This window comes from Alligator mississippiensis, chromosome 4 (assembly GCF_030867095.1).
Source record: "Alligator mississippiensis isolate rAllMis1 chromosome 4, rAllMis1, whole genome shotgun sequence".
NCBI classification, from domain to species: Eukaryota; Metazoa; Chordata; order Crocodylia; family Alligatoridae; genus Alligator; species Alligator mississippiensis.
Genome location: NC_081827.1, coordinates 105,972,153 through 105,985,121, shown reverse-complemented (window position 1 = coordinate 105,985,121; position 12,969 = coordinate 105,972,153). Strand labels below are relative to the sequence as shown.

At 39.1% G+C, this 12,969-nt stretch overlaps 1 protein-coding gene across 3 annotated transcripts in view; it reads right to left on the bottom strand.

Moving 5' to 3' along the window:
* Positions 1–1,168: 1,168 nt before the first annotated feature.
* Positions 1,169–12,969, bottom strand: part of GLT8D2 (glycosyltransferase 8 domain containing 2) — a 28,442-nt gene continuing 16,641 nt past the window's right edge. For 2 of the 3 annotated variants that reach the window (XM_019489683.2, XM_006261630.4), the window contains exons 6-10: positions 11,359–11,443; positions 8,351–8,463; positions 7,474–7,640; positions 6,000–6,112; positions 1,169–1,396 (exon numbers count right to left, since the gene is read on the bottom strand). In XM_019489683.2, the coding sequence (XP_019345228.1) occupies positions 1,224–1,396; positions 6,000–6,112; positions 7,474–7,640; positions 8,351–8,463; positions 11,359–11,443 (651 nt within the window). In that variant the 3' untranslated portion in view covers positions 1,169–1,223. The remainder of the gene's footprint in view (positions 1,397–5,999; positions 6,113–7,473; positions 7,641–8,350; positions 8,464–11,358; positions 11,444–12,969) is intronic. The other variant, XM_059726439.1, reaches the window with a different exon arrangement.

Sequence of the window (12,969 nt, the reverse complement as noted above, 5' to 3'; positions counted from 1 at the left end):
GGATAAGAATATATTATAATACATGCAAATAATGACTGAATTGCTTCACTGTAGTCTCTTGAAAAAGAGGCACTAGATTACAAAATGACTGCACTGAGTAAAAACTATACCTAGGGACCTACCAAATACACGATTTCACGGAAATTGTGTAATTGGCAGTCTCCTGTGAAAAAGCATGGGGAACTGGCCATGTTTAAAAAGCTGTCTCCTAGAAGGGCCGAGGAAGGAAGCAAAAAGAAAAAAAAAAAAAAGGCAGACTGCCTGTCTCCTGAAGCGGGGGAGGTGGGGGGAGAGACAGGAAAAGTTCCCATCTCTCTGTCTCCAGAAGGGGAAGGGGGGAGCAGGGAAAGCCTGCCAAAAGACCCCTTCTCCTGAAGGGAGGGGCAGGATGACAGCTACAGCAGAGCAAATTGGAGGTTGACCCCCTGACATCAGCTCAGTCCAGGAGCCAGTCAGGTTGGGAAGGGGTCAACCTTGTTTAGTCAGTAATTATTGTTCTCCGCCCCTTGAAGAGGATGATAATTCTGAATTAACAAGTCAGACAGCTCCAGCTAGGGCTTTCAATCAATGCCTGGGAGGGGTGGAACTTGCAGCACCCCTCAGCCAATCAGAGGCGAGGGGGTGCTGCTTTGCTCCACCTTCAAAATGGCAGTCCCGGCTGTGAAACTGGGGCGGCCCGGCCATGTTACAGCCATGTCATAGGCTGCCAGGGCCCATGAATTTGGTAGGTCCCTAACTATGCCTTTGGAAATGTTTCATTAATTTTCATGTAGCAATGATTAAAAATAGATTACAAAGATAAAAAGATTTTGTATTCTAACACTGCAGAGTACTTCTGGTGTAGATTTTCTGTCAGCAAAATAAGACGGTAGGAGACATTGCATTAAAATTTGTTTTGGTTAGTAGCAAGTTTCATCTGTGTAAATACCTTATGAAAGTGTTTTCATTATCAAGTTTCCCATATTTGAAATTCAGGCTAAGCCTAAATTTTCCCTCTCCACAGGCGCAGTTAGGCAAACTTCATCGTATGGGAGTGCTTAACAAATATTCGTGGTTAATTTTGTAAAAGCAGTTGCACATACAGTTTTGCTCAATAGCTGTTTCACAGTAGAAAGGGGGAAAACAGTATTACAAACTGTGGTGTATAAATAGGAAGATTAATTGGATCTTGCTGGAAACGTATTTTATTTTTTTAAGTATTAACATTTACATATATATCAGTATCAGGTATCGGGACGAATCAGTTTGAACTTTCCTGATGGGTCAGGGATAAACCACTTTTCCCACAGGTCAGTGTGAACACTAGGATAGTCCCAAGGTTTATATCTTCCGTTCCAATGAAGTAATTTAGCGTCTTGAAGAAAATGCTCCGAATATCGGGTATCAGGACTCCAGCCTGTACAGTTTATAAAAAATAAATAAATATAGCTTTTATGGATGCATACTATTACCAGAAGAGGCTATGCAAGGTAAAAAAAATCAAAACTTTAAATGAAAAGTGAGTCTGCATACCGGTGTTTGTTGGATAGAATGGCCTATTTTGTAAGAATGATGTTGATTTTTCATGAACATTTTTGTTCTGCTCATTCTCATCTGCTTACCACATGTTCTTTGATAACAGCAGCCTTTGCCTTGTTCTAATAATTTACTATTGTGTCATAATTGAAGTCATAAGGAACCTCAGTTGCCTAATCTAATAGGTTCCCTTGTTTACTTTTTTTTAAAATAACTAAGCCATCATCCTTTGTCCTGTTGAATGCTGTCATATCCACTGAAGGCTGACGATACGTCTTCAAATCTCCTCTGGCTGTATGGAAACATTTCACTTTTTCGATCCTGGACTAGTGAAAATCTAGTGATAAATAAGTAAAATAACTTGCTTCTTCTCAGTAGTTATTTTTCCCTTTATTCTGAAAGTGCCCAGTTTTCTTTTGAGCAGTTGTCCATATGCACATGGTTAGTGCTCAGACATGTCTTAGAAACATGCCACACTTGAACTTAAAGATATTTGCCTAGCACTATGCACAAAGTATGGATGCATTTAGCCTACCCTCATACTTTTAATTAAGAGTAGAATATGCATCTCCTGCTCTTCAACTCCTCTCAAGTGTCTTCTGACTTAAGATGAGTGCTCTGCTGTTGTAAACTAGTTTTTCTTCCTAGCTACATGCTGTTTGTTATTAACCTAGTTAATTCTCTACTAAGTGTCTTTTTTTTAGTTAGAATTCCTTTTGGTTTGTGTTGCCTGATGGCAGTTTTTTATTTTATATCTATCTATCTATCTATCTATCTATCTATCTATCTATCTATCTATCTATCTATCTATCTATCTATCTATCTAAGTAAAAAACTATATAGTATAAAGTAAAGTATGTATATGAACACCTCATGGGGTGGGGGAGAGGGACAGGGGGCAGATTAAGTGCTATCCTTTCTCTGACAGGGCTTGGACAACTTCAAGTACCTCTGTTCTCTGGGTGAATCCAGCATGTATGCTCCATGAGCAAACCCTTTATTTCCAAGACCTGAAAGGACAGGGAGGTAAGGCTTCAGGCTTACATTCTTAGTCCAGCCTTACTTTTCAGGTCAAAGACTGTCCTCTACAACATCCGTTTGGATTGGGGCTTTTCCAAGATCAGTATTTGCCTTTCTCATGCCATAAACATAAAGCTACTGTATACTTGCCCACAAACTCCTTTGATACCCAGAGTACTGGATGAAGCCAAGTAAGACTTTTGCTGATCTACCTCTACTAGTCCCAGCATAGTTCCCAGACGAGTGTATCTGTCTTCCCACAGTCTCAAGACTACACTGGTGCTCCCAATATCAGTTGTCAGTATCAGTCTTCAGTCTTATCCTGGGAATAAGAACTCGGGATAAGACTGAAGCTCTCTCCACCTCATATATTATGGTAGATGGCTACTGACTGTAGAGCAGGCTTTTTTCTGTAGACTGAGGTATCTTGTCACAAATACCTTGGTTTACAGCAGGAAAATTTTACAAGCCAACTGGACTGGGTTTTTCACAGGGTGTAGTAGGAACACCACCACCTCCTTTTAAGGTGAAGCAGAATGACCTATGTTTAAGTTTGGTCAAGCTGCACCTAGCAGCCATTTCAACTCATCAGCCATTGATGGAAGACTTGATTTTTTCCTATCCTGTGATACTGGAGTTAATAGAAAACTAAGGTGTTCTTCCTGGGAAAGGACATTGTCCTGCAAGGGCACCTAATTAGTTATTACAATCCTGGGTCTGTCATTTGAGCCTATGGTATAAGTTCACTTCTGCACCTGTCTGTTAAGAAAGGCTTCATGACCCTGGGGAGAGTAGGAAAAATCCAGGTGCTGATGACAGACTTCCCTCAACACTGTATTCCAAGGTTTCCTTGAAGGGCAGTTCCAAGTCCCAAGTCAGGACCCAGGGTTCCCTGTGCCTGTTTCTGAAGTGCTTGATCCACAGGATCAGGCTGGGGACAGCTCCACAGTGGTGTAGTTTGGATAAGAGGAATGTCATGCCCTGCCATGCACAGATAGCATCTCAGGCTGTGTGATGTTTAAGATGGAACATAACATTTCTTAAATCCTAATCGTGCCATTATTTAACATCTGCCAAGGGACTAAGTTCATGATTCTTAACTAGGGTCCTGCAAGATGTTTTGAAGGGTATAACTGGGTGCTGCACAATATAATCACTGTTAGGTGTTCATGCACCCACAACATTTACAAGATAAACCCAGAGATTTCAAATAGTGTCAAAAACATTCTGACCTGTTGTGGTCTATCTGTATTTTTTGCAAATTCTTTGCAATAGAAGCATTACTTTATTTTTCTATAGTAAAATTATATATATATTAAAAGATAAAAGCTAGCCTATTCTGAGGGGTGCCTTGAGTCTTAAAAGGTTGAGTGAGAGCTATTGCTCTAAGTGAATGTCCAGTTGTGTCCAGACCACCTACAATACAGTTAAAGTGGAGCCTTCAGCAGTGATTAGAAAATATTCTACCAGGGCTCTTATACATTATGCTATTACTGAAGTGTCATGTTGAGCTGCTGCAGTAGAATAACTTTTACTAAAATCACTATCCCACTCCCAGTCCAAGATCTCACTGCTAATATAGGCTGGACACTGTTTTGGAATCTTCCTCAATGGAATATGCATATGGACCATCATTCCAAAGAGAGAGAAATTAAGAAACAAGTCCTTCAAAATGTGTTGTTCATATATCCATTCCACTACATTCCACCCTTCATCACCTCCTCCTTCAAATCCTGGATGATATCCTGGGACTGCAGTTGAGGAGCAGTAGATGTGTGCTATATATATTGTTTATGAAAAGCACAAGAAGAGTGTGAACACAGTGTGAGGGGGGTGGAAGGGTGGTCCTACTTGCCAGAAGGCTTAAAACTCAAGTACCTGAGGCTCATGTAGATCCACAGTGGAACATACAGATGGACAATATATTTTGAAAAACTCCAGTCACTACAGGTGACTGAAGAAAGGCTAAGAGCAATTTTTTCTTTGCAGCTGAAATTTCTGAGTTACTATATTGGACCATCACAAATATGTATTCATTCTTTTACATACAGAAAGAGGTGGTCCCTGTCGTACTACTTAATCTGTGTGTTTTTAAAAAACAATCTCTAAATATTTATTTATGTATTTATTTATTGGCAAGTGTTATCCCAACCAGTGCATCCCACTCTAGGATTTCCTCCTTTGGAAATGGAAACTTAAAATAAAACAGTAATTTGCTTTAATTGTCAATTATTTCTGACACAAGCTTTTTTAATCTAATTTTTCATTTCTAGGTCTGCTACTAATCTCAGAAAATACATTCTTGCAATGTTGAATGTCTAAATAGAGGAATTTTTGGTCAGGTTATTGTAAAGGAGAAGGAGCGGGGTCCATCTGCTTAGTACATACAAAATACTTGGATCGATCCTAGCCCAATTCCAGTACCCTTTCAGTCGGGTCTCTTACTTTACAGTAGGAAATATTTTATTACAAAATATCGTTCCAATAATGGGCACAGATGCACAACACTTACTGCACACTAACTTGATTTTACTACATGGTAAACATGGAGTTGACACACAACACGTAGCCCTACTAAGTAGCAGATCATCTGAATTCAGGGTAAAGCTAACCTTTGAAAACTATAGAGTAACTTCTACATAGGAAAGTTACCGTATGGAATGTGTGATGTGTCCACTCCCATAGCCAGTTTCATCCCTGGATAACCAGTTGTTCAGTTCAAACTAGCTACCTGCCAAGTATTGGGTAGATATTGTAATAGCACCTACTGCAGACAGGCAGCTTGGAAAAAATTACTCGTGAGTCCAGAGAGCACACGAATATTTTTTTTTTACTATAGAATAAAATCTAGAATAAATCACTATGTAGTAACTGTGTTGTGTGTCTATACCCATTATGTAGCTATCTCTTTATTTAAGGCAGTAATCCATTCTTAAGATAAAATGAAATCCAGAACTGTTTGTGAAAGTGACTGATTTATCCTTCAGCCTCTTCCTAGAGCTTGGATTCCAAAGCCAGAGGGGTTATTAAATCATCTAATCTCCTCTGGTATATCATGTGCCACTAAATTTAATCTACCTCCCTTTGTATTGAACTCACTAACTTGTTTGTTTAAAATGTATCTTCCAGAAAAGCATTGAGCCATGATCAAAAGGTTTACTTGAAAATTCCCCAAATAGCTACTGTGGGACACAGAAAATGGAAGTCCATTAATATTGAATATTGGAGGAAAACAAATTAGCATTGAGCAGGCATTGTGAATCTGAGGTACAAGTAAGGTACCGAGAATCAATATAACCATAGGAATAAAATCATTCAATATATGATGAAGCATATGAATATAATCATTAATTATATAATTAATATAATCACATAGTCATGAATATAATCATCCTTAACATCTCCTCCTTAACATCTCCTCCTTCAATTCTAACCCATAGAGTTTCAAAATTAAATGTACTCACCAAGATGTCTTATGTGCCATAAGGGATTTATAGCAGAATATTTTTCATGGAATACAATGAGCATTGGAGAGGTGGCCACGCCTCCCGCAAGCGTGCTGCTATAAAGGTTCTCCCTGTGGAGAGGAAAGAACGCAAAACCCACCCCTCAAAATATTGAAGAAAATAAGATCTTCACTATAAACCAGGGCAAAACCATTTGGTAAAAACAGAAATGCTAGTTATTTGTCTTATCAGTATTCTAACTTTTGGAGAATATTTTTGCTAGTTGCCAGCAATGTTTAATACTGTACAAGCAACTTACCACACATGCATGTAAACCTTCTCCTTCCCCCCACCTTCCAGAAAAGTAACATTGAAAAAATAAGACCTGTTTTAATTATAGCTCTGCTTTACTGTACCATGACTTAACTTGAATCTCACTCTGCACAGGGTTTTCACATTTACAATTAATTTGCACCAGGAATATATAGATAACTTGCACTCCTGGCTTTATAAAGTATATTTATAACATAAAAAAGGAGCAATCTTTTGCTACTTTTCTCAGATGGGAATTCCCATGTTTGCAGCTCTTGTCAGTAAAAGTTGGGACAGAAAAGGGACATGTTTTTCACTGGTCTTTAAGCAGCCTTCTTGAATTCTGTACAAATATTGGCCCCTTTGTAGCTGGTTTTCATAACAATTTGTGAGGCTCCCAGCAAAAGTGGAGAGTTATTTTCCATACTGAATATATTAACAGGAGTGCCATATGGAAATCATACCCAATGATTCTTCCACTGTATTCAGTACTGGCAAAGCCTCACCTGGAGTACTGACTCCAGTTTCGGGGGAGTACTTTGGGGGAACTGCACTTCAAGAAAAGGTGCTGATCACTTGAAAAGAGTCCCAAAAAGAGCAACATAAATATCTGGAGGTCTAGAAAATGTGCCCTGAGAAGGTTGGAAGAACTTGGATTATTTAGTCTAGAGAACAGAAGACCGAGTGGGAGGTTGATGAGTCTTCAAATATAAAAAGGAAGAGAAGACTGATTTTTTTCTGTTCTCTGTGTCCATAGCGGACAGGACAAGAAATAATAGGCTGAAACTACAACAGGGTAGATCTTAGGTATCAGAACTTTCTAGCTCTGAGGGTCGTTAAGCATTGGATCATGTTATCTAGAGAGGCTGCAGAATCTGCCACTGGACATTTCTAAGCACAGAATTAGACAAACATTTGTCTGGGATTGTTTAGACAGGGATGAACCTTTCTTGAGCAAGAGAGGTTGGGCTTGATTACCTCTTGAGATCCCTACCAGCCCTACTTTTTCTGATTGTTGGTGCCTAGAGCTGGATTTCAACAGTGGGAAATTCTGCAACCTAAGTTATTTTTCCTTGTAAACCGTGAAGAAAAGCCTGTCTAGACAACTCTGAAGAGTGAACAGAAAATTAAACTATAAACTGCACAGCAAGAGCCAGGATAACAAAGTGTCCGTACTCACTCGACATTTTTCTGCATCCATTTTTCTAACTGCTTTGTAATCCGCTGATGCTTCCACTCAGTCATGTTCGCAACAAACACACCAGGATTAAAGGAGCAGGTGCTAGGGCTGATGCCAAGATCTCTAACTGTTTGCTTTCGGTAGTCCAGGAAGCCCATGTAAGTGTTCTAGAAAGAAACGAAATTACACCCAGGATGTATATCTACTATAGCTCTTCATGTAAATATAATTAAATATGTCTGTGTCTACCTCAAACACCTACAGTATTCACAAATATTGAACCTGAACCTCTAAGAACTGCATTTCTAGATATTATTATCTGCCTTGACTTCAGTGTGAAGCACAAAGCTGGAAGATTGTAAATTCTAAATTGGTATCTCTGTGTTATAGTTCCCTTATAGTCCACAATGCTCTGTCGTTGGCCTGTTCCTCTTTACTCTCTCTATATCTTAACCTGACTGCTGTTATGTGTCCATCACCTAGTACATTTTAAGGCTACTTTATTTAAAATCTCTCAGAGTAGCTTGGTCCTACTTAGAAATTAGCCTTCAAATATTATATTTTTACTAGCCCCAAAAATTTGACCCTAACTCTTTCTCAACTATTTAAAAGTCTAATATTAATCTTTACATATTGAGAAGACAAAATTTAAATATATGTGACCTTCTGAAATGAACATAATTTTAGAATGCTGAAAAGACTTCAGAAGAATCAATAGAGCAACATATTTTATACTATCGCAGAAAGAAATTCCCCTTAATAAACTTTACAAACTATGCACCTATACCCTAAGAAAACAGTCATTTAGGGGAGAGGTGGAGAAAAAAAATCAAGCTAAATCTCAAAAAAAAATCTGAATTTCAAAATGACATCTTACCTGCATTCCTACACTTCTGACCATTTCATGGGTAGAAGGCAAATCACAGTCATCTGAAAGAGCTGCAGCATGGCCAGGAGCTAGTTTTGTGTTGTATAGTTCCTGGATGTCCCCTGACAATAGAAGAATTGAGAATTTCAGAATGGATCTCTTATTGCTACATACTTGTCCTTAAGACTGTTTAGGACCTTTTCTGTGCTCATTTGCCCTAGGTATATTTCTACCACTTTCAAGGAATTGTAAGTGAGAGCTGTATTTTGTTCTATGGGTGCAGTTTTCAAATTTGGGACCCATAACTGGACATAGGAATTTTGTATTTGGATGTTCTCATTTGGTGTGCCTGCATGCTGAAATTAACGTCCAAATGTGGGACATGAGCTGAAGTAGAAGTTGCAGCTTGCTTGTATAGATATTCATATCCATAATTAGTCTCTGATTTTGGGGAGTGATTTTTATTCTTTTCCCCTTCCCCTAGAATTGTTCTTTGGTTCCCTGTACAGTGCAGTTTGATCTGAGCTATTGTTAGATAATTGTATTTTTTCTTCAATAGTAGGCCTTCTATTTGAAAATTGGGATCACAATATTAACAAATTAACATTAGCACCTAATGTTATGGGTTTTGCTGCTGATAAAGTAAATCCATTTGCATTTGCTAGGAAACCTGAATATGGTACTGATTGGCATGACAACAAAACACTGAAAATGTTGTTTAAGAAATAAAAGACTAATTAATCATCTAATGGATGCAACTCATGAACTTATCTGGAAAACCTGAGAGAAAATTCATTTTCCACTATGGGGCAACATTTGAAGTAAAGCTGCTTATGGTTCAAAATTAACTCGCCTTAAAATTGTTCTAATCTGAGAAGAAATTTCCTCCAAATTCAAAATAGCCCCTTTTTTCAAGATATAGATGATAGTGGGCAGGTCTACACATGCAAATATTGTGGGGTGGGTTTACCCTAGAGTAAATTACTCTATAGAGTAAACCCACCCCAGGCAGGCATTTACACATGCAGGGATGCAGGAGCAGATCTGCTCCTGGTAGCAGTCTGTTCTGGCCCCCTCCAGCCCTGCACTGGCCCCCTGCAGCAGCCAGGGGGAGCTCTAGGCTTCCCCTGGGTGCTAACTTAGGGGCTGGCAGGAAGCATGGAGCCTCTTGTCCCAGCTTCCACCCTGTTCCCAGCCCCCGATCTATGATCGCAATCACAGAGCTGCAGCTGGGAACAATCTCCCCTGCCCCCGCTCCATGATTGCAATTGGGGAGTGGGGGCTGGGAGCTCCCTACTGCTGGGGCATGGAGACATTGTCCCCACCAAGACTCTGGTCCCCCAGCAGCAGGCAACACCCAGAGGCAGGAAACAATCTCCCACCACCATTACCTGCTGCCCAGCTGACTGGGAGCAAGTTTGTTCCTGGTCAGCCATCTTCACGTGCCATACAATGTAGTAAGTAATCACAAGTAACTTTGCTACTTGTATTTACGGAGAGCAAATTTACTGGCGATTAGAGCAAATTACTGTGCAATAAGCATCTGCATGTGTAGATGGTGGCACAGTAATTTGCTCTAATCTTGAGTAAAGCATCTCACGTAGACATGCCCAGTTACAAGAAAACCAAAAGCAATACTTTTGATACGATGCACCAAAATTCACTGTGTGAATTTCTTGCTGCTTGGCAGAAGGCACATAACTAACATTTTACCTGTTCCCCATAGATCATGCCACAGATAATAAAAAGGGAGAGATGATGACTCCATTGAAAAGGCATATCTATATGCAAGATTTTCAAATGGTTTAATGTGGAGGCAACTGTATTATGAAGCTCCTTGTAAATGAAGGTAAAGCAAAAAGAACAAAAAAATCATATTTTAAATGGTTAAGTGCCTTTAAGTCCTGCTGATCTGAAAAGCAAGGGAAATATTAGAAAAGTTGAAAATAAATTAATACAATTGTTCTTTGGCATCATTCTGGTGCCAGAGATCAACAACAGCCACTTCCACGTAGTGATCCTTGGTAACCTCTCTGCTGTTTTTTTCGATTCGGGAGCTCTTGGCCATCAAAGAGCACAAAGATGAAGATACGGACACCGTTTTTGTCATACAAAAAAAGAATTCTGCTGACCTACATACTGTTATATCAGAGAGGAAGTTGCCTCAAGGAGCTTTAATGTCTTCACTCAGTCCTTACCAAAACACAACTCTCATTAAATTTCTATTTCATAAGGATGCTATTGCTTAATTAATTAACATCTGTAAAATGCTTTTGAGATCCTGGGGCAAACAAAAAAAATTATAGAACTAATAAGCAAGAGGAAGTGGATTGAAGTAAAAAAATAAAGCAAGAAAAAGTGGTGGAGACCAGATAGAGAAACCAACCTGAAAAGAGACCTATGCTTCTAGTTAACTCTTGCTGCATGGACATGGAGGGGTTTCCTAGGATATGAATAGTCTCCTAGCTTTTATGACTTAACCACAAACCCCTATGAGCCTGGTTTTGTGAAGTATTGAATGACCCTAGGTCCCACAGATTTAAAGAAGAATTAATGGCACTTGAAACAAAAGGAGCCAGGCTTTCTGTTCCCTTGATCTGATTCAATTTTGTTATCTTGAGAATAAGTAGATAATTAGGGTAATAATATTACAAGCATTTCTGGGGATTCAAACACTGGTAGGAAATACAAGTTATCTATTTAGAGGTTAATATTGCAATCTGTGCTAATGAAATCACTTAGGCCCACGTATACACAACAATGGATCATTTGCAATAAAAAATGAAAAGCATCCCTGTGCTTAAGAGCAGACTTAAACTTCCAAAAGTAAAAACTGTCCCTTTAATTTTCTTTTCCTAAAATATTCTAGAAGGGTAGATATGAAACTGTCATATGTGCAGCCCTACTAAGAGTTCCTGCTTGGCATCAAACAGACCACATATTTTTTTGGTGACTGTGTAAGCTGCTGATCTCTGATTTTAGTTATGCTGCAAACTACTTTTTGGAGAATGGCTTACCTTGCACGATGACATCATCATCCAAATATATGACTTTCTCATGTTTCTGGATGAGCAAAGGGAGATAGAACCGAACGAAGTTCAGCTGTTAGACATACACACACAAAAGACAATTTTGAAAAATGATGCAGTGGCTTCAGGTTATAGCCTTGAACTTCTTTTCTCATATCTAAATGTAGTTTAGGCCTCTCTTCTCGCTGTGCACTATTCATAATAATTTACTTAGTTTCACAATTTAAACTTGTCTCCATATTTCCTTCAAAACGTCTAGGGTGAAAGCCTGGCCTCACCAAAGACAATGGGAAAACTCATCCTAATAATTATTACAGTGTTTCCAGAATTTTACATGAGAACTTTGTAAAGATTGCTAAATATTTGGCTTAGGCTAAAGCAACATAGGAACATTTTGTTCTCTTATTCAATTCCATCTAAAGTCAGTGGTAAAGGCCAAAAAGGGATGAAACTGACCCATGTTGCCACAGCAGGATGCAAGTGAAGCCCGAGGTGAACACTTTCTATCTGTCTCCAATTTAGTCCGATTAGCTGTTTAAGTTGAGAAATGTATCTTGGTACTTTAGCCTTAAAAACTTAATAGGCCTGGTGGCCAGTATTTATTACAGTGGCCCAGATCTGCTGCTGCTTTGTATTTGCTTTTCACAGTGTGACTGATGCAAAGTTCTCCTGCGATCAATGTAACTACTGGAGAATCTCCGCAGAGTAGGTATCTTCAGGCATATCTACATGTGCATTTAAACACAACTAAACTTAATGTTCATTAAACGATTTTTGGAAGGTGCCTACACATGCAGGGACTTGGCACTAAAGTTAATGTCAAGTCCTTACAGCCCTGCCATGTGCCCCTAGTGGCTGGGCAGACCCAGCACTATAGTGCCAGGTTGTGTCTACATGTGCATTAATGTACTTTAACTAATTGAACCTAAATTTGATACCTGCATTTGCAGGTATCGAATTTAGGCATGATTAGCCTAATTTTGCCATTTTCAATGCGCATTAAGGGCATGCATGTGTAGGCACACACCCATAATGCACATTAAATTAAGCTAAGGTGGATTAATGCATCTCATGTAGATGCGCGCTTCTAGTAGCATATATATGGCACAGCAGTTTCTACTGAAGAAGTAAGGAGCATATCAGAAGGAAAAAGGGCAAACTGCTACTTCTTTGCATCCTGGAAGTCTTTGTCTTCTGTAGTAGGGTTAAAGTGTTCTTGTAGCTGTAAGGGTGCAAGAAATATGCAAGAAGCAAAGGTTTTCCAGTGATATCTTTGAATGCTCCAACATCTCTACCATCTTTATAGTTGTTCCAATAAAAGATATCACCAAAAAAACCCCTCTTGCTTCTGTCTTGTCTTCTGAATTGGTGTATTGTGGTCACAGGCAGCTGCTGTAGTTTAAAGCAGCCTTCAGCATTATCAGAACACCACCAGCTAAGAAATTATACAAGATTTGAACTTTCCCTCTCCCAAACTATGTTTAAATTCTTTAAGTTACAAGAGGTTAAAGTCTCCAGTTGAGCACAGCCATATGAGGAGATGGGCAAACTAGCAGAAATTTTCATGTAGTGATCTCTTTGCTTTTCCTTTGACTGCTT